This window comes from Zootoca vivipara, chromosome 9 (assembly GCF_963506605.1).
Source record: "Zootoca vivipara chromosome 9, rZooViv1.1, whole genome shotgun sequence".
In the NCBI taxonomy this organism is placed as follows: Eukaryota; Metazoa; Chordata; class Lepidosauria; order Squamata; family Lacertidae; genus Zootoca; species Zootoca vivipara.
Window position 1 is genome coordinate 10,107,651 of NC_083284.1, and position 21,249 is coordinate 10,128,899.

The 21,249-nt window shown below is 44.6% G+C and overlaps 1 protein-coding gene across 1 annotated transcript in view; it reads left to right on the top strand.

Moving 5' to 3' along the window:
- The first annotated feature begins 286 nt into the window (after positions 1-286).
- Positions 287-21,249, top strand: part of PPEF2 (protein phosphatase with EF-hand domain 2) — a 29,192-nt gene continuing 8,229 nt past the window's right edge. Inside the window, exons 1-12 of the mRNA XM_035103074.2 lie at positions 287-1,458; positions 1,550-1,579; positions 5,255-5,382; positions 7,047-7,104; positions 8,487-8,665; positions 9,988-10,102; positions 12,105-12,151; positions 14,163-14,329; positions 14,425-14,461; positions 16,358-16,507; positions 18,655-18,891; positions 20,864-21,049. Coding sequence (XP_034958965.2) covers positions 1,407-1,458; positions 1,550-1,579; positions 5,255-5,382; positions 7,047-7,104; positions 8,487-8,665; positions 9,988-10,102; positions 12,105-12,151; positions 14,163-14,329; positions 14,425-14,461; positions 16,358-16,507; positions 18,655-18,891; positions 20,864-21,049 — 1,386 coding nt within the window. The 5' untranslated portion in view covers positions 287-1,406. The remainder of the gene's footprint in view (positions 1,459-1,549; positions 1,580-5,254; positions 5,383-7,046; positions 7,105-8,486; positions 8,666-9,987; positions 10,103-12,104; positions 12,152-14,162; positions 14,330-14,424; positions 14,462-16,357; positions 16,508-18,654; positions 18,892-20,863; positions 21,050-21,249) is intronic.

Below are 21,249 nucleotides of genomic sequence, written 5' to 3' on the forward strand. Positions count from 1 at the left end.
AAGGCTCTTAAGACCTCTCAGAGCAACATCGAGTAAATAAACCAGACGCTTCACATCCAGAGGGCAAAAAAGGGGGGGTTGCCCTTTCTCCCCACAGTGACTGTATCTGGAAGAGAATGCTCATCTTGTTAAACCTCCGGAGATCCATTTATTCAGTCTGGAGTGTAAAAAGCTGTCTTGGAAGCACTTGAGAATTAAAAGCTGTCTTATAAATGCATAAGGCTAGCAGGAAAAACCAACCTCTGAAGTCAAGTAGACGTTCCGTCAAGGCTTCAAAGCCAGAAGCACCCCTCTCTATAGCAGGCATCGGGATTAAGGTATGTCCCCCCCCCCTTCTTAATTATCATGAATTTCTATTTACGTACAGGCATATTGGCCAAAACATCTCCTCTTCAGCCTGTATGTAAGAAGATCACTCAGAAGTCAGTCATGAATGGGCACCGTTTATCATGGTAATTTGTTAGATTTCATGCTCTCTATTCACCATAAGACCCCCAGGGCAGGGTATGTAAGGAAGAGGTACAAAAATCAGTTAAAACAATTTACAATCAGAAGATCAGGATGGGTCCTAAACTTATATACCTTAGGCAAAGAGGTGTATTTCCAGACCCTCCAAGTGCCCCTATTTTCCAGGGACAGTTCCAGATTTACAGAAGCCATCCCAGTTTCTGCTTTGATCCCAGAATGTCCCGTTTTCCCTTAGGGTGTCCCTGTTTTCTTCAGAGAAATGTTGGAGGGTATGGTAGGATGTCCAGTTTTTCGCTGGAGAAATGTTGAAGGGTATGCAATACCTAGAATTATTTGAGAGAAAGAATGTAATTCAAATGTGCCCTAAAGGAATAGTGTGCGTGCAGCCATGGTGGTTTTTACATCCCACAATGGACCTTTCTTCCTCTGGCAGTTTGAAAGTAATGTCACAGCAGTTCAGCCTAGGATGGAGGGAGAGAAGACAAATTTATCCATTTCAATTTCTCATTTTCCCAATCTTAAATTCAATTCTCTATATTTCTGCATCAGCTTTTTGAAGTTCTCACAAACATTCCTAAGCATTTTAGTACAAATTTCTCCTGATATGCACATTTTTGTATGCCATTTCTCCTAACACAATTTTTTCAAAGCAATTTCCCCTCATTTTTATGTTGTTGTCATTAATATATGCATTCTTATGCACACTTCACCCCAGTGCAGTCTTTTTGTCCACATTACCGGAGTCAACCGCATCTCAGAATCTGGAGATATACGTAGTTCAAATTAGGTCAGTACATCTTAATGGAACTGAATCAAATTTCCTCCCCATCCCTAGAGGAGAGCAATTGCTCACAGATTGGGGACCACCGGCATGTAGCCTTTGTACATTTAAGATACTGTGTTTAATTGCAATCCGATAGGTGCGTTGCTCGAAGACTATGGGATGTGGTAGTTCTGCACACAGCACCTTTGTGTGCAAGGCAAACGGAGGTAAGTCATTTATTTCCTGTCTGAAACTTTCAGTGTTGTTTTCTGATGTCCTTTCTGAGTAAAAATCTGTATGTTCCTCTTTTCTCACTAGGCAATGAATCGCCAGATGCATCACATCTCTGTAAGTTAATGTTATATAATCTCTCCAGTAGGAAATTTGGTGGCCTTGTGAAATTTGACAACGCACGGGCAAGGGAGGGGTTTCGTCATATTCAGGGGACACACCAGTCATGCAGAAATGGATTACTTTGTAGATCTGAGTGGCTCATATGGTGTCTGGATGTTGCTAAACTACAACTCCCTGACTGCCTTGGCTACGCTGGCTTGGGCCGATGGGAGATGTAGTTCCAAAAACATCTGCAGAGCTACAGGTTAGCCACCCCTGTTGTTGACAGTCAAATCCTGTTTCTCCCTTTGTTGTTGTTGTCGTCGTTTAGTCATTTAGTCGTGTCCGACTCTTCGTGACCCCATGGACCATAGCACGCCAGGCACTCCTGTCTTCCACTGCCTCCCGCAGTTTGGTCAAGCTCATGTTTGTAGCTTTGAGAACACTGTCCAACCATCTCGTCCTCTGTCGTCCCCTTACTCCCTATAAATTAAAATTGTCATTGATGCAAAATACATTTTCCTGACGGTCAACAATCTAAGCACACACATTATTATACATCATTTCATATCTAATAATTATGCTATATAGATATTGACACAACTTTGTTATTGTATTCAGAAACGTTTAATGGAACATTCTGCATACTGTTGTTTTATTTTTATTTTTTTAGAATAATTTTAATTGATTTTTCCATACAAAAAGCAAAACAAAAACCAAACAGCAGCAAAAATACAAAAATACAGAAAAGATTTAAAAGAAAAAAAGAAGAAAAAAGAAAAAAGAAAAACATCTTATTTATGATCTTAACAATATCATCTTGGACTTCCCCGACTCCCCCCACTCTGGGTCCCTTATAATAACCATATAGGCAATGTTCTCTAACTCTGCTAATTTCCTTTACACATTACAATTTTATCCTTTTTATTACTCCACTATCCATATCTAATCTTACCGATTTTCCTTTATCTTAAATTTCTTCCCTTAGCTTAATATTTTACCAGAAATGCAATTATTATTCAAATCTTAAAATTCTATTCTACTTTCTTGATTATCTATATTTAGAACCATCCCCCCTTTTGCTGGAAACAAATTTCCCAGACATTTCAGCAAATTCCTAATGTCAAGCCAGTTTCAGACCATTTAAATCCATCCAATCCAATATCCCTTTATAAATCACCCCATTCCCACCCTTTCCCACCAAACCCCTCAAATTTGTTTCCCGATCTTCAGCCGTCTCTTCCACTGCATACTGTTGTTTTATTTTATTTTTCAATTATATATTTTTAAGTTTCAACATTTTTAACATAATGCAGTCAAAACACAATTTCATCTTTTATTTTTGTCGACTTCCCACCCCGTTTTCCATGGAGTTTTTGTTTCTGCCCTTTTGCTACATCCTATCTTCTACCCCATCAAATCATAAACACAGTATTATTTACTTTAATTCTCGTTTTATATAACTGTGTATCTTGTATGTCTGAATTTAATAAATCAAAATTATTATTAAACAAGGTCTATGGAAGAGCAGCATGTCAGAAAATTTGAGTGAAGGGAAAAACCAATGAAGGAGCATGTGAAGAATGTTCATTCTCCTGTGGCAAACATGGAAGGAAAGAAGTTCTTCCCTTCCCACTATTGTTGATACTAGCTGGGGTTGGTGGAAACTGGAGTCCAACAATATCAGGAGAGCCACTGGCTCCCCATCTCTTTCGAAAGCACAAACCCTCACTATATGTCAGGCTTCCGGGAAGTGGTTTCTTCCCTCCCTTTGGCCGTGGATAAGCAGAACAAAGCAAAAATAGTTCCTCACCATTTAAAGAGTCTGTAATAATCACAGGAAAAGAACAAAGCATCCATTCTCAGAATGAAGGTGCTCCCAATTAAGGTTTCCACCCACTCCCCCCCGTCACCCCATCACTTCCGCGCCTTGCAACCTGATCTCGCAACCACCGTGCTTTTTGTGTAGCCACCTTATCTGCTCTACATGACCTTGGACTGATAGGCTGGACAGTCTCCAGTGAGAGAGAGTCTGTTAGCTCTCTCTCTTCCCGTTCTTCTTCACCTTGCTGTTCACCCCACAGTTCGCCCCAACTTTTGTCTTCAGAACTATGCCCCTCTGCAAACCACTGTTCCAAATCTATACTGCTCCACTGCTCCTGGGCAGCTTCAGGATCCTGCTCAGGGGAGGGGGAGGCTCCCACCATTCCTCACCAGAGAAGTACTTCTCAGCCTGGTCTCTGACATTATATGACAATTCCGCTGAATTTTCTCTGGCAGGAGAGAAGCTTCAGGTTGGAACTTTACTCCTACTTAAGGTTCTAGCCAATGAGGTCAGGACTTGTTCTTCCTGCTTTGCATCAGATTTTCCCATTGGATGGTTTCAGACAATGAACCCGTCTAGCTCAAAATGGGTTGATTGGCTTGTTTTGGAAGCCAGGAAAAGCCCTAGAACACACTAGCATTCTTGCTGAATCAGTCGTACAGTTGGGAGGGATGGACAAGAAAAAAAGTGGCAAGAGTTTGTGTGAAGAAAAGAAACAACCCGCTAAGCGCTCCCCCTTTTCGGGTGAGTGCCATACCTTCCAGGTGCCCCAATTTTCCAGGGACGGTCCGGGAAATACAGAAGCCATCCTGTCCCGATTTCCCCTGCAAGTGCTATTGGTGTGTGTTTAAGAGGTTTTCTCAGTATGGTGGAATGTGTGTGTGCTATTGTCCCATCGGTGTGGAGGTGGTGCCAGCACTCGCCCTTCTTCTGATATGAAATACTTGGGGGGGGGCAGGCTGGGAAGGAGGAGGTCAGCCGGTGGGGAGTGAGAAATGTCCCCATTTTCATCTGAGAAATGTTGGAGGGTATGGAGTGCTAGGGAGAATGGAAAACACGAGACTGTTGAACATGACGTGTGAACATGTTTATGTGCTGCTACTTCCTTCACCTAGTGCAGCCAAATAGCCTTTGTTGGGGGGCGGTAGAGGGCTTTGAGGTGTGTCAGAGATCGCCCTCATTTGGGCGAGATGAGACTAATCCAATGGCTGGAACTGTTCAACAGTTGAATGGACTACTTCAGAAGGAGGTGGGCTCCCCTTCATTGGGGTTTTATAAACAGAGGTTGGCTAGCCAGAGATTCCTGAATCCTGAATTGTGTTCCCTTGTGGCCCTACAATTCTATGAACAGCAAGAATCTCTCCTACCATATCTTAATTTCTTCAAAGTGCAGCGTTGAATCCCTCTCCCATTTCTCAGTGGCGTAGTGTGGGTTGCCAGTGCCCGGGGCTGTTCCACCCATCTGAGAAGCTCCTAATGTTTCTTTCCTTCCCCAAAGAGCTTCCTGGACAATTGGAAATGACAGTGTTGTGAGCTGCCTTCCATTTTACTTACCCACAATGCCCCAGTGGTGCATTGCTATCGCACAATGGGGGCCATTTAAAATGGCAGGCTGCTTCCTTGGTCCAGTCCCTACTACCAGTTAAGCCCATGGCTGAAGAAAATGGATGGGTGGCAGGGCCAAACTTCTGTGTCATGTGGACTCTGCCATGATACCTGGCCCCAACAGTTGCCCAAGGTTGCTAGCTGCTGATGCCAGCTGTTTAATGGGCTTCATGTTTCTTTACTCCAAAAAGCAAGCCTTTGGTGGGGTTGTGCCAATATAGCAAGAGGCTATATCACACGTCTCTCTTTCTGCACCTCAGCCTTCAGAGGAATTATCCTGATCCAAGCGTGGTATCGACGCTATGTGGCCCGGCTTGAAATGCGCCGAAGATGCACATGGCGCATATTTCAGTCCATAGAGTATGCGGGAGAGCTGGATCATCTCAAGGTATGATGGCAAAGGAGGAAGGCAATCCTTCCTTCGGTCTGTTCTAGTTTTGCTGTTGGTAGCAGTAAACGGAATTTAGCGCTCAGAATTATTCTCCTGATTCTCATCTGCCCCTAACACAGCCCAGACTTGGCTGGAAGTAGGGAGCGTTCCGTTTGGAACCTAAGGGTTAATTCTGTTGATAATTAGTAGGTGGTGCGGGGTGGAGGTGTTGCCTAGCAACCAGTCAGGCTGGCATGATCCATGCTGAGGTAACTTGTGCTGGTGGGCTGGTTAGTTCTAAGGGAGTTTTCCTCTGTACGCATAGCTGAACATTTTTCCTGATATGTACAAAGCCCAAAGTAAGAGAAACAAAATCTTTCCCCCCTCAAATTATACACTGTTTTGGTTCAGTTTTCCACAGTCAAGTGTTAGCAGGGTTTCGTTTCTCCCTGGTCTCCATCTGTGTTAAGTGACTTTGCTAACAGAATCCAGTGATCCAAATGCAATCTAAACCCTCTGCCTAAGTACTTTGATGCAAGCATAACCTCAGTCCGACAGTGGTCTCATTCAGTCTCTGCCATCCTCGTTTTGGGCTGCAACTTCCATTAGTAATATATGTATATGTATGCATGTATGAGGGACAGAGGAGGCAGAGACTCCAAACAAACCCAAATAACACACTGAGCACCCTCGGTGGCTGCCCAATGATGCAGAGTGTGTGTTGGACTTGGAAGAAGAAGCACTGCAAACTCCAAAATTACATGGTATGTGCCAGTTTTGCACATCTTCTGAATCACATGCAGCTCCGTGTGGCAGAGTGACCTAGCGTGGGGGGAGGGCGGCACAGGGTCAGTTGCCCCAGGCACAAAATCGTCAGGGGCACAAAATTTCTTTTCTTTTTTTTGAAATCAATTTTATTTGATTTTTACAAATGCAAGTTAGTTACAATGCCAAAGACACATCCATAAAATGAGATTTCTCTGAATCTCACAACTTCCGCCCCATTCCCTCCATTGTCAACATTTCCAACTGCATATTATTTCATAGTCTGTGTTTTGTATCCATCCATGTTGTCCGTAATATTTGTTACATTACAAGTGGGATTAAAATCCTACTAATGTTTTCATCTGCTCACAGTGGTCTCCTAAATAAATTACAAACTGTCCCCATTCTTTCTTGAATTTCTTGTTTTCTTGGTCTCTGAGTTTCCCAATTCATTATATATCATTTCCCAGAAGGCCTTTATTACCTTACAAGGCCACCACATATGATAAAAGATACCTTCTTTTTCTTTACATTTCCAGCAGGTATTTGTACCTGTTCTGTACATTTTTGCTAATTTACTAGGAGTTAAATACCACTGGTACATCATTTTCATATAGTTTTCTTTCAGCGTACAACATGCCGTGAATTTCAATTTCTTAATCTCTGCGGTTGCGATCTCCTGGGTGACACAGACGCCGATCGGCAACTGAGTGCAAATGTGTACTCTGTCCATTTCTCTCCCTTCCAGCCCAGCCTCTCCACATGGCCCCGGGCTCTGGCAACCCTACGCTACGCCACTGGTGTGGCATGAGAAATGGGAGAGGGAACAGTATGGGAGGGAGAGGCTATGGCAGGGGAAGAGAGTACAAAGATGGCTTAATGATGAAAGTTGACAGCATTCTTCTTGTCTTCTGCAGCTCAACCACTTCTTTGACTATCTTATGACCTACTTCACGCCAAACAACAACAAAGATAGTAAGCTCAAAAATGGGGAACTACAGTTCGTGTTATATGTCTGTCTGTCTGTCTGTCTGTCTGTCTGTCTGTCTGTCTGTCTGTCTGTCTGTCTGTCTGTGTCTCTCTTTCATCAGGGCAACTAAATTTTGTGACCTTGTATGCGTTTTGCTAACCGATCAAATGTGGAAATGTTGGTACCGTGGTACCTCGGTTCTCAAACATCTCTGTTGATGAACGTTTTGGAACCCGAATGCCGAAAACCCAGAAGTAAATGCTTCTGTTTCCAAATGCGCCTTGGAAATCGAACAGCTTCCACTGCGTGATTTTCAGTTTTATCAGTTGAATTTGCAGACAGCCCTTTGTGCCTCAGTTTTCGAACGTTTCGGAACTCGAATGGCCTTCCGGAACTGATGAAGTTCGAGAACCGAGGTACCCCTGTACCTACAAATCCTGGATGAATAGCTCTGGAATATGGGTCAGCAAACTCTTTCAGCAGGTGGCTGGTCCACTGTCCCTCAAACCTTGGGGGGGGGGGCTGGGCTATATTTTGAAGGGGGGGGAGAACAAATTCCTATGCCCCACAAATAACCCAGAGATGCATTTTAAATAAAAGCACACATTCTACTCATGTAAAAACATGCTGATTCCCGGACCACCCACGGGTCGGATTTAGAAGGCGATTGGGCCAGATCCAGCCCCTGGGCCTTAGTTTGCCTACCCATGCTCTGGAGTATACAATCTAGATTTATATTTCGGAAAGCTGCACCCTTTAAGAACCGTTGGGTTTAACCAAATTGTACACAATGTTGAAGAGCAGGCTTTTTTGTCTGTGTTTGGGTACCATCACATCAAGATGGTTGACTGAACCTTTCAAAATGGCACTGACTTGAACCACGGGCTCTGATTGGTTGATTTCTTAGGATTCTTGAGCCAATACAAGGCCAACTACCTTGTAGCTAACTGAACAGCACTCGTGTGTGTTAAAATCCATGGTGTGCTCACCTCTTTAACTGTCAGCAGGTGGTCTTTAGAATTGTTTCATTGCCTTCAGGCTATTCCGATGCTTTCAATTGGCATTACCGTCTGGTTTGTTTCTATTATTCTTGTGTTTTTTTGGCTGTGGCGTTGTTTTTATTTCTCTGGCTTTTACGTGATGCTCATAAGATACCTGCGAGACTGCATGTGAAGGGGGTTGGCAAGAAATGTCATCAAAGAAACCGACACGCTTATATTCCATCATAGAATCTTAAGAGTTGGAAGGGACCCAAAGGTAATCTAGTCCAACCCCCTGCAATGCAGGAATCTCAGCTAAAACCTATGCCGCTGCTGCTGCTGGCCATGGAGAGAAGCAAAGAGCCACATTCTAGGAGCCAACCGTGTTGGTTTTCATTCCACCCTAGGAGATTTCCTTAACCGCATATTGTCAGAACCTGAAATCACTTTTGACCCCAAGCTCGAAAAATCCGTTGAAACTTTTGAAACCATTGTGGTGCCGGACACCTATGTGGGGCCTCACCTTTCCTTCCCGCTCGTACCTGAGGATGCCACTAACTTGCTGGAAGCATACCAACACGAGCAAGTAAGTATCTTCACAGTAGCCGTCTACGTTTACCTCAGTTTTCGCTTCCAGAAGCTCCTGCTAGGTAAAGAATGGAACTGAAGGGGAATTTCTTTAGCTCAGTGATACAGCATTTGTGAGGTCCAGGCTGGGAAAGGCTCATCACCTTAAATCCCTGGAGAACCACTGCCAACCATTGTAGGCCCGGGATGAGGGATTTGTGGTCCGCCACTTGTTTGTGTTCCTTCTGGGATCGTTTCTCCACCTTTGGTCCTATGCTGAAAACGTACTTATTTACCTTGGCCTTTGACACCTGAGCAGGTGCCGTAACTCACCCTAACTTTGCCTGGCGCAAACCATAGGTTGCTATTTGTATAAACCAGGGGTCAGCAAAATTTTTCAGCAGGGGGCTGGTCCACTGTCCCTCAGAACTTGTCGGGGGCCGGGCTATATTTTGGAAAAACGTGAACAAATTCCTATGCCCCACAAATAACCCAGAGATGCACTTTAAATAAAAGCACACATTCTGCTCATATAAAAACACCAGGCAGGCCCCACAAATAACCCAGAGATACATTTTAAATAAAAGCACACATTCTACTCATGTAAAAACATGCTGATTCCCGGACTGTCCGTGGGCTGGATTTAGAAGGCAATTGGGCCGCATCCGGCCCCCGGGCCTTAGTTTGCCTAGCCATGGTATAAATGATAAGCAACCCAACCCCAAAATGCTTTGCTAATTTGGCTTCCCAGTTAGCCAGCTGCAGGGCCATGTGTCTGAAGGCTCTCAGACCCCGGCCTTAGCAATAGCTGCGGGAATAGACTATTCCAGAAAGCGTGATCTGGTTTAGAGAAGGGACATCACTTTCTCTGCCTTTACTGAGGATGTTATAATCATGCCCTGTCTGTGTGAAGTCATGGCTATTGGGAGAAAGACCAACTTTAGCCCTGGGAGCATCTTGGTGACTGTACTCATAGGTGTCCGAAACGGGAGCAGCGAGTTTAGGGACTTCTGCTGTAGTGTTAAAGAAGCACCTGCTCCTAGGCTAAACTTTGATGTTTGCAAACGAATGCAAATGCTGCAAAAAGCCGTAGGCCACCGGAGGACACCAAATCTGGCCGAAGCCCTCTGCCCCAGAAATCTCTCACCATGGGGCTTGCATAACACTGTGTTGTTGTTTTAAATTGTGAACTGCCTAGTTTCTGTAGAAAGGCGGAATACAAATCAGCACAAGTAAACAGTTAATTGTTTCTCCCCGAAGGATCCTGGGAATTGTCGTTTGAGAGGAGCGACAATGCTCTCCTCGATGGCTTTCTGTAATTTCCTCACTTTCTCCCAGTAGCATCTTCACGCTTACTATGTCCTAAGACTCTTGCATGAGACTGAAAAGCATCTTACCCAGCTTCCAAACATCACCTGCATCTCCACCTGCTACGGTGAGGAGATCACTGTATGTGGTAAGTGCTGTTGTTTATCAACGCTGCTGAGGTACCTGCCTCAAGCACCCGCCTCACCCCATGTGGTCTAATCCAGACCCTGAGGTCATTATTTGAGGCGCTTCTTCATGCGCCAGCTCGATGAGAGGTACGGAGGGTGGCAACGCAAACAGGCCTTTTCTGTGGTGGCTCCCCACTTGTGGAATACTCTCCCCAGGGAGGTTCGCCATAATGATATATTTCTAGGCACTAGGCAAAAAGCTTTCACTCTCACCAGGCCTTTTGCCTTTGACTACCCGTGGCTTTTTAGAAGTGGCTGGGATGTGTTTAATGTATTGTTATGGGTTTGTAGGTGCTAGAATTTAATTAAGGCTTGGGGCATCAAAAGCCAATTAGGACAAGCTAGTCTCCTGTGTGAGGTGATGGCTGGACCCATGGGTGTATTTCACCTGTGTATTTCCAAACCCTCTGAAATTAGCATGTGTGAAAAGCTGGTTTTGTTAGGCAAGCTTCCTAAACTGTGTATTAGGCACCTCTAAAGCCTAGGAAATCAGCTTGTGTTAAAAGCTCATTAGCTCAGCCTAATTTCCTTGGAGGTGTTATCCTGTGGGGGTATTGATCCATTAGCACTCTGTGAGATGACAATCTGCCCTAAATCTTCCAACACACAAACAAACTGGAGATAAGAGGGACTGGTGTGTAACTGAAACTGAAAAAAATAATAATGAAACAGATCTGGAGAAGGGAGACAGGTGAGGGAGACAGGTTGAGCATCTACAACAGAGTGCCCTTTGCTAGGATACTAGTACCTGCCCTTTCCCCACTCTTAACATGAAAGAGCAGTGTGCCTCTAAGAATGTACAAAGTGCATTTTCTTCCAAATATTAATGACCAACTGTAGTCTGTACCTTTCTTCCACATTTAAACATAAGGAGCAGGGCTAATGAACATCGTTTCCATTCAGATAAGCTCCAACATCTCTGTCTTTAGAAACCAGGCACTGCCCCTCCCACCTTAAGTAATGCGATTAAAAAAACCCCCAATAGAGCAGAAACAACTCTTCCTGGTCCAGAAAGGAAACCTATGATGGTGTCGTGGACTGCTTGGACTTAGAGGAATGGTGGGAGGAACCAGCTGGGGAATCCCCAAGGGAAGAAGGCTCAGAACCAGGAGAGGCATGATAAGGGCAGAGGAGAGATTGACTATGTGAAGGGGCACAGTCCCCGATTGCTTGGGGGAAAACCTGGAGAGGAATAGGCTTAGGCAGCTGTAGGGAGGCAAGGACCTTCTGTCTCAGCAACTGCTTCATGGGGGCAAGACCTGCCAGAGAAGAAGAAGAAGAGTTTGGATTTGATATCCCGCTTTATCACTGCCCGAAGGAGTCTCAAAGCGGCTCACATTCTCCTTTCCCTTCCTCCCCCACAACAAACACTCTGTGAGGTGAGTGGGGCTGAGAGACTTCAAAGAAGTGTGACTAGCCCAAGGTCACCCAGCAGCTGCAGGTGGAGGAGCGGAGACGCGAACCCGGTTCCCCAGATTACGAGTCTACCGCTCTTAACCACTACACCACACTGGCTCACAGAGACAGGTCGCCGTGCTCATTAGACCCGACACTCCTGTGCAGATCGTGTTTTTGCTAATAAAGAGTTAACTCCAGCTTGCTCAGTGCGATTTACTGCTGGCTCGCTTCTGGCAGATCTCAATGGGGAGAAAAGCCACGATTCCCTGGGAAATATAACCACAGTTCCCAAGTCCAATGGTATGGTCCAAAAGCACATGGCACCACCAGCTTGCTGAAGCTAAGCAGGTTTGGGGCTGGTCAGTGCAGGGAAGGGAGACTACCTGAGAACTACCAAGTAACACATTGGGTTTTGCAGCAGAAGGAATGTGGGATATAGAGCGTGAGAGGGGGGTGGGAATGTGAATAAACCAGCACCATGAACGGAACACACTGCTTGATGTGAAATGCTTATAACTTTAAACCACTTCACAAAGCCAACTTTTTGCCCTCTTCATTAATTAGGAGATTTGCACGGGCAGCTGAGTGACTTGTTCCTCATATTCTACAAGGTACGTATAGAATACATGTTCGCATTACATGTACGGCCGCATGCCAAAATGCAACATTTTGGTTTTTATTTGATTTTACATATATAAATTTATAACAGTCCAAATGCGAATCCATGTATAGAAGTTACTCTGAATTTTGAGACTTTACCCCCCCCCAATCCCCTTCATAGGTCCTATTGTCAACATTTACAATTGCATATTATTCCATAATCCATATTATCCTTAGTATTTGTTGCATTACAAGTGGGATTAAAATCCTGCTAATGTTTTCATCTGCTTACAGTGGTCTCTTCAATAAATTATAATTTTCCCCCACCCATTCTTTTTTTTAAAAAAATTGTTTCGGCATAGTCCATCAGCTTAGTTTGTCATTCCTCTATAATAGGGACTCTTTCTTCTTTCTATCTCTGAGCTAGTAGCATCCGTGCAGCTGTTATCACATACATGAAAAGTCTTTTCTGCTCCTTTGGAATGTTGGTACCTTTAATTCCTAATAGAAAGGCTTCTGGTTGTTTTTTTTAAACAAAAGTTATCTTAAACATTTTTTTCATTTCATTATATATCATCTCCCAGAAAGCTTTTATAACCTTACACAACCACCGCATATGATACCGGTAAAAGTTATCTTCTTTTTCTTTACATTTCCAGCAGGTATTTGTACTTGTTCTACACATTTTTGCTAACTTACTAGGAATCAAATACCACCGGTACATCATTTTCATATAATTTTCTTTCAGTGTACAACATGCTGTGAATTTCAGATCTGTTTTCCATAACCTTTCCCAGTCTGCCTCCCAAAAGCAACATGAATCTGTTCCCAGAGCTCACAAAATGGCAGTGGGGCACGTTGTGGGGCTTTACAGTGCAAAGCTAACCCCCAGGTAGGCTAGCTGGGAGAAGTAACAGGGCATATCTCTGCATCTTCTGGCTGAGCTGGTGTGAAGCAGGCTCTGCGTATCATTCGTTTATTTATTCCATTCATATCCCACCATTTTCCTCTAAGGAGCTCAAGGTGGCGAATGTGGTTTTCACCTTCCTCATTTAATCCCTACAACAACTTTGTGAGGTAGGTTAGGCTGAGAGGCAGTGACTGGCCCCCAGTCTCCCTGTGAGCTTTCATGGCTGAGTGGAGGATTCGAACCTTGGTCTCCAAGAGTGACCAAGTCTGACACTCTAAACCGGGGTTCTCAAACTTTTTTCTCTGGGCCACACTTTCAGAATAAAAATGTGCTTGCACCACACCAACATTTTTATCGATAAGAAATAAATTGGAAGACCAACAACAACAACAACAACAACAACAACAAAAGAATTCCTCACAGAGCTGGATTTATAACACAGCACAACTGCTTTACAATACAATCATGAGATGCCCAGAAAATATAAAACAATTCAGCCGCGTAAGAACAGGCAACATTCCCAACATATAATATTGATTGTTCTTGGACCTTCCCGCCACACTTGGCATCCTCTCCAGTCACACCAATGTAGCGTGCTACACCTCTTGAGAACCGCTGCTCTAAACCACTACACCTTGCCAGCTCAGAGCTTGGAATAACGTCCACTACGAATAATGCAGGTATAACTCAATCTGTCCTATAGGAGTCAATGGAAGGAACAAAAATGAAGGTTTACTTCACCTACCCAGTACCCCCTGGCCAGAACCAGTTAGGATGATGCTTCCCTTACAAAAGAGTGTATCTGCCCCCTGACCTATCTGCCTGGGTAGGATTGCTCTGCCTGTGTTGTTGGGTAAAGGTGTCAGCTTGTCCCCTTGCCTTTAAATTTACAGCTGAATTGGGAGACGAGGCAGGTGTGGTTTCTCCCCTTCTTCCCCTTCTTCTGTGTCCTCCTGTCAAGCCTATTCCCCTCACCTGTGGCTTGTGGAGTTCCTGGTTGGAGACCTTCTCAAAGCATTCCAAAACGTGGTAGAAACATCCAACCATTTTGTCTCCAGATTTAGCATTTGGTAAGCACTTCCTGGATGACTGTTGCTGTTTTTCCATTGCAGAATGGTATTCCCTCTCCACAAAAGGTTTACGTCTTCAACGGTGACTTTGTGGACCGAGGCAAGTCGTCCATAGAAGTCCTGATCATCCTCTTCGTCTTCCTTTTGGTTTACCCGAAGGAGGTCCACCTGAACAGAGGGAACCACGAGGACTATATGATCAACTTACGGTATGGCCACTGAAAACATGTTCCAGGAATTAAGAAATGCATGGGTTCTGTTAATGGGCATCTATTTACAAGTCCTCTCTTCTCTTGATCTCTAGCTATGGTTTCAACAAGGAGGTCATGCGCAAATATAAGGTAAGCTTGTTTGTGGACCTTAGACTCACAGACATTGCCCAAACTCGTCTAGTCCAATCTGCACTGTCAACACAAGAAATCCACTGCTACAATCCTGCTGAGATGTAGCCACCCAGCGCTCTGCTTAAGAACAGAGGACAATCTACCAGTTTCTAATCCCCACCTGATTATGCCATGTTTTAGTTCTTGCTATTTTGGTTAAAGTATCAATTCCTTCCAGTGATTGCTTAGTTTGCAGTTTAAGGTTCCTGAACCTGTGTTGCAAATGTTTATGGTATACTGCCCTCCACTGATGGGTTAATACTCTCAATGCTGCCAAAGAAGCATTTATCGTAACGTATTTGAGAAGGAACATTCAGAATCAATTTGTTGGATGTTGTATCACAGCTGTTTACAGCTGGACTCTTCTCTTGCAAAAGAAGATTGTGTTCTTGGTCCCTGTTCCTCTTGTTTGCCTCTTGCCAGTGTGGTGTAGTGGTTAAGAGCAGTGGACTTGTAATCTGGTGAACCGGGTTCGATTCCCCGCTCCTTCACATGCAGCTGCTGGGTGACCTTGAGCTAGTCACACTTCTCTCAGCCTCACTCACCTCAGAGAGTGTTGTTGTGGGGAGGAAGGGAAAGGAGATTGTTAGCTGCATTGAGACTCCTTAAAGGTAAAGGGATCCCTGACCGTTAGGTCCAGTCGTGACCGAATCTGGGGTTGCGCGCTCATCTCGCATTATTGGCTGAGGGAGCCGGCATACAGCTTCCAGGTCATGTGGCCAGCATGACAAAGCCGCTTCTGGCGAACCAGAGCAGCACACGGAAACACCGTTTACCTTCCCGCTGTAGTGGTCCCTATTTATCTACTTGCACTTTGAGGTGCTTTCGAACTGCTAGGTTGGCAGGAGCTGGGACCGAGCAACGGGAGCTCACCCCATCACGGGGATTCGAACCGCTGACCTTCTGATCAGCAAGCCCTAGGCTCTGTGGTTTGACCCACAGTGCCACCTGTGTTGAGACTCCTTAAGGGGAGTGAAAGGTGGGATATCATGTCCAAACTCCTCTTCTTCTCCTCTTCTTGTTTTGATTCCCTTGTCCCTTGGAATTTTGTTGCTTAAATGAAAGGAATTTTGCTCGTTTGTGGGCTTTGCAAAATTTGGATATACAGTATGCCCTTCTTTGTTACATCTGAAACGAGTAACTCTTTTTGCTGGAGCCTTGGCTTTTCTCTTAGAGTCAGACATATAATGGCTCAAGGCCTCAATACCTCAAGGATCACCCCCCTCTGTATGAACCGACCCAGACCCTGAGATCACTTTCTGAGGCCCTTCTTTGTGTGCCTCCTCCATGAGAGGTCCGGAGTGTGGCAACACAAGAACGGGGCCTTTTCTGTAGTGGCTCCCCATTTGTGGAATGCTCTCCTCAGGGAGGTTCACCTGGCACCTTCATTATACACCTTTAGGCACCAGGCAAAAACTTTCTTCTTTAACCAGGCCTTTGGCTGATTGATATTCTATGGCCTTTAAAATGTGTATTATAGGGGGTATTGTTTTGTACTTATATTGTGTTCTTATGTTGTGACCCACCCTGAGAACTTTAGATGAAGTGTGGTAATATTATTATTATTATTATTATTATTATTATTATTATTATTATTATTAAAGCTCTATCTCCCCAGTGATGTCCTAGTACAGAAAAACAAGCACCGCCTGTATTCTCACACTGTTAAATCGTCTGACACCCTGGTTAAGACTCCCAGCATCTAGTAATTCTGAATATTTAGTAATCTCTGGCATTTGTTAACTCTAGGAATTAAGGGTGCCTTTGCACACACAAACTCTGGGATCCGGATACATACATACATACCCTGGTAATTTCTCTCATTCTCCTTTACTGTTCCTGCCCTCTGCCTAGGAGCACGGCAGCAAAATCCTGAAAGAGCTCAAGACGGTCTTCAGCAGCTTGCCTCTGGCCACCCTGATCGATCAGAAGGTCTTGATTGTACACGGAGGAATCTCGAACATAACTGATTTGGAACGGATAGACATGATCGACCGGTTCAAGGTACAGAGCCCTCCAGATCTGTAGATCTCTCAGGGCAGGTCCTCGGAAGGTTCCCTATGAGCAGTGGCAGAGGAAGGCACTCGGGCACCCGGAGCGGCAAACATGCTGTGCACCCAGGGGTACCCTGCATGCGCCGCACGTAGCGGTGCTGCAGAAGCAACCTACGTAGCGGTTTGTCGGTGGCGTGGTGCCGGGACCCTCTGCTCGCAGCTGCAGCCGCGAACGGAGGATCACCCACATGCAGCTGCTGCGGCGTGATGGCTGCTTGCACCGCAGCGGTGGGGCTCCGCCTTGTCACCCCTGGAGACGTGGCACCGGGGGGCCCCCGCACCCCCCGTTGCGACGCCACTGCCTATGAGCAGAGAAAGCCCACCCATGAGGCATGGGGAGGCAACTGCCTCGAGCGGCAGGATCCACAGGGGCAGCAGACTCCCCTCCAAGGAATACAATGCCTGCTGCCACCCCCGTGGCAGCGACGATAGCTGCGGCTTGCTCCTTGGAGGCTGGACCTGCCAGCACCTCGGCAGCCCCCCAGCCCCAAATTCTTCCTCTGCAGCAGCTTCTTGGCAAATAGGGGGCACTGTTGTTCTCCTCCCACCTATAGAGAGGAAATGGCGGGGGCTGCCTTCTGGGGTTTGAGCTTTGCACTTGCCCAGCGTTTCTCAGAGTGGCCCCCTGCCTTGATTCCCACTTCAACTGTTGTTGGATAAGATTGATTTGATGCCCCCCCCCCGTTGTTCCTGATGTAGATCTTCATTTCTGCTTTCTTCCCTGGCTGGAGGGGGAGGGGTGAGCATTTTGTGGTTGACCCCAGGTGCCAAAATATATTATGCAGGGCCTGCCTATGGAAAGTGGTCCTTGGGATGGGAAAGCTTCCTTATCACTGCTCTCAACCCAGTTTCCCCTCATATCCTCAATAGGATTGGGTGGAGAGTTTGCAGGTCAAATCCCCTCTTCCCCTCCTGCTTCGGCCTATCTGTGGGATGTACAGTGGTACCTTGCAAGACGAATGCCTCGCGCAATGAAAAACTCGTTAGACGAAAGCGTCTTGCGATGTTTTTGGTGACTCGCAAGACGAAGTTTTCAATGGCCGCGCTTCGCAAGACGAAGTTTTCCGGCGTTTTTTACATTTTTGGTGTGTGTTTGGGTTTTTTTTGCCGTGGCAACCCGCGCTTCGCAAGACCAAATTATCGCTAGATGAAGCGACTCGCGGCACAAACTAATTTCGTCTTGCGAGGCACCACTGTAATCCATTGGAGCAGTCAAGTCCAACATTACTTGTTTGCCTAGAGTGGACACAGACAGGGGGGTGTTGGTCCAGCCAGCTGAACTTCCTCTTACACCTGGTCTGGAGCATCCTCCTCCTGCATGTGACCAGGTAGGTGGGTGTGACCCTTGCAGACCCCACAAAAGGTCCAGTCACGCAGCCACCTCCCTATTTTGATGCCATTTCTTCTCTTGGACTGCACTGCCGGCTCTCTGCCAGCAGCACATGGGCCCATCCTTGCAAGGATGTAAGCCACACTGTACCTGTAACTAAATAAAAATAAAAAAATCCTTCCAGTAGCACCTTAGAGACCAACTAAGTACCTGTAACTACAAGCTAAAGCCTGCCTTCAGGGATCCAGCTGTGAACTGGATGTGAGTAAACTTGTTATACTTCTAAAAGAAGACGGTTTTGTCTTTATTCTTATTAGGAGGGAATTAAAGGGGTCTTACCAGGAATATACTCCAATCTAGGCAAGCCAGATCGGATTGCTTAAATAAAGAGATTCAAATGAATCTACAAACTACCGGTAGCTTCCTGCTATATATTGGGGAATGTCGCTCTGCTGCTGACTCACAAGCGTGAGTTAGGAAGGATACTATTAAATCAATCTATCCTCTCCTAGTATCTACAACATTCCCACGTTATCATCAGCCTCCAGAGTGAATCTGGGGGGCGTGGGGTGTGTGTATGATGAAGCAAACCCACCCCTCTGGCCCTGACCCCATCACCTAATCTTGAGTGCAGCTTGAAGCCCATTAACTTGATCTGGGTGATCCAAAAACCGGAATAAATTTTTGTTTGGGCGTGGGGTGGGGGACAGCACCAGTCCCACAGTCCTGTATTCGGAATATCTGACTCCCTGCCTTGCTTTTCTTAGCTTCTCTCTGTATTAACCCAGAAGAGAAAGCTGGCAAGAGTTGGCACCCGTGATTCAAAGGCATCCCGGTGTGGCAGGAGCAGTTTAACAAGCAGGACTCAGTTGCCCCACTCAGTTGTACAGGAGAATGTCCTGGAAGAGCGCCGGACATTCCGCAGGATGGCGGGAATGTCGCTCACCTCTGTGACTACCGGATCCAGCGACTCATCAGTCCTTGAAGCAGAGGATGTTCAGCAGGTGGGTTGATTCGGAAAATGAATGTAGCGGAATAAAAAAACAAAACCCCGATGAACCTTCATTAGTATTATTATTATTTAATTGCAAAGTGTGAATTCTAGACTGGAAAAATGAGAAACGGGGGGAAGATCCATCAATTCATCGTCATTTAGGGTTAGAAGAGCTTGGATTTGATATCCCGCTTTATCACTACCCAAAGGAGTCTGAAAGCGGCTAACATTCTCCTTTCTCTTCCTCCCCCACAACAAACACTCTGTGAGGTGAGTGGGGCTGAGAGACTTCAGAGAAGTGTGACTAGCCCAAGGTCACCCAGCAGCTGCATGTGGAGGAGCGGAGACGCGAACCCGGTTCTCCAGATTATGAGTCTACCGCTCTTAACCACTACACCGCACTAGCTCTCAACAGGTTCCTCAGCTCTGAATTCAAACTTCTCCAGGATTTCAGCACTCTGGTTTCCTTTTTATACAGGTGAAACTCGGAAAATTAGAATATCGTCGAAAAGTGCATTTATTTTTCTTTTAATTTTTACAAATACTTTCTTTTGGAAATTCCACAGCAATAAAACAAATAGTTACAATAATAGAAAAATAAACATCGCTATTACATTTCATTAATTACATTCCATTTATAATTGACCTGCCTAACGACAAATAATTACAATTACAACAAATAAAGGCTTGACATATCTTGCTTTGAATGTCATGTATCTTTCTCATAGATTGGTTTCACCTTTTAAATTGTGTTACTGAAATAAATGCACTTTTCAACGATATTCTAATTTTCCGAGTTTCACCTGTATATATATATATATAAAAAAATATTTGATTTTCAAAAATGAAGGGAAAAGAAAGAAAACCAAAAAAGAAAAAAGAATAAAGTTACATCAAAATGTCATACACATTCACACATCAAGATTACTCTGAATCTCCTGACTCCCCCCCCCCCCCAATCCCATCTATGGGTCTTCTCAATTCTGTTTTCATCTGCATATCAATATGTCTCTAAAATTTTCATCTTCCTAAATTATCTGTAGTTTCTATCACATTGCAAGAGTATTTAAAGTCCTGCTAATGCTTTAACCTGTTTGCAATGATTTTATATACATTATAAACATTTCCCTTAAAAAATAAATAAAAATTCTTGTCTTCCTGGTTCCGGAGCCTCCCAGTTAATTTTGCCATTTCGGCATAGTCAATCAACTTGATCTGCCAATCTTCTTTGGGTCGGGGCTGTCTCTTCCGTCCATCTCTGGGCTAGCAGCATCTGGGTGGCTGTTGTAGCATGATCTTTTGGAATTTCGGTACCTATATAATTCCTACTAAAAAAAGCTTCTGGTTTTCAAAAATAAAAGTTAATTTAAACTTTTTTTTCATTTTTTAAAATCCTTTATAGAAATTCATAGATATAATACAGTATCTTAAATCCACACATACAAATAAAATAAAATAAAATAAATACCCTTACATAAATTTACAGTTAAATATTAAATTACTCTTTCCACATATTTTCTAATATTATTTCTTAATATTTACTTTACACAAGGTTCATTCGAACGCTGCCATAGATGTTATATCACTGTTACATTTTTGTAAATATCTCTTGAACACATCCCATTTTTGAATAAATGTTTGTTTAGTATTACGCCTCAGTTTATTTGTCAATAGAGCCATTTCTGCGTCATCTAATAATTTTTTCATTTCATTTTATATCATTTCCCAGAGTTTTTAAATTACATTACACTTCCACCACATGTGATAAAAGGTACCCTCTTTTTCTTTGCATTTACAGCATATATTGGTACTTGTTCTATACATTTTTGCTAATTCTGCTGGGGTTAAGTACCACTGATACATCATTTTCATACAGTTTTCTTTCAGTGAAGATCAGCACTCTGGTTTCCAAAGCTGCTGCTGATCTGGGTGGGTGCCAAAGCGGTGCTTAACAACTCAGCTCCCCCTCTCTCCATTTTTAGGTGACGGATATATTGTGGAGCGACCCCGTTCCTCAAAATGGCTGCAGAGTGAATCACGACCGAGGAGGAGGCTGCTACTTTGGCCCCGATGTGACGAAGGAGATTCTGGAAAAGTACAACCTGCAGTTCATCATCCGTTCCCACGAGTGCAAGCCGGAAGGTTATGAGTTCTGCCACGACCAAAAGGTAGCTCAGTAGAGCATCAGTAAAGGCTTTGGGCAGAGCTGGGAGTGGGAGGATATGTCTTGATATATTTCCTGATTGCGCTTCATAATACAGGGTGAAGCATCTCTGTAACTTTCCAGCCAGGGGTGCATGCAGGCATCTTTGCAGGAGTCCTCAGTCCCAGATTCACATTACTTCCATCCAGTTGCATTAGTGGGAGT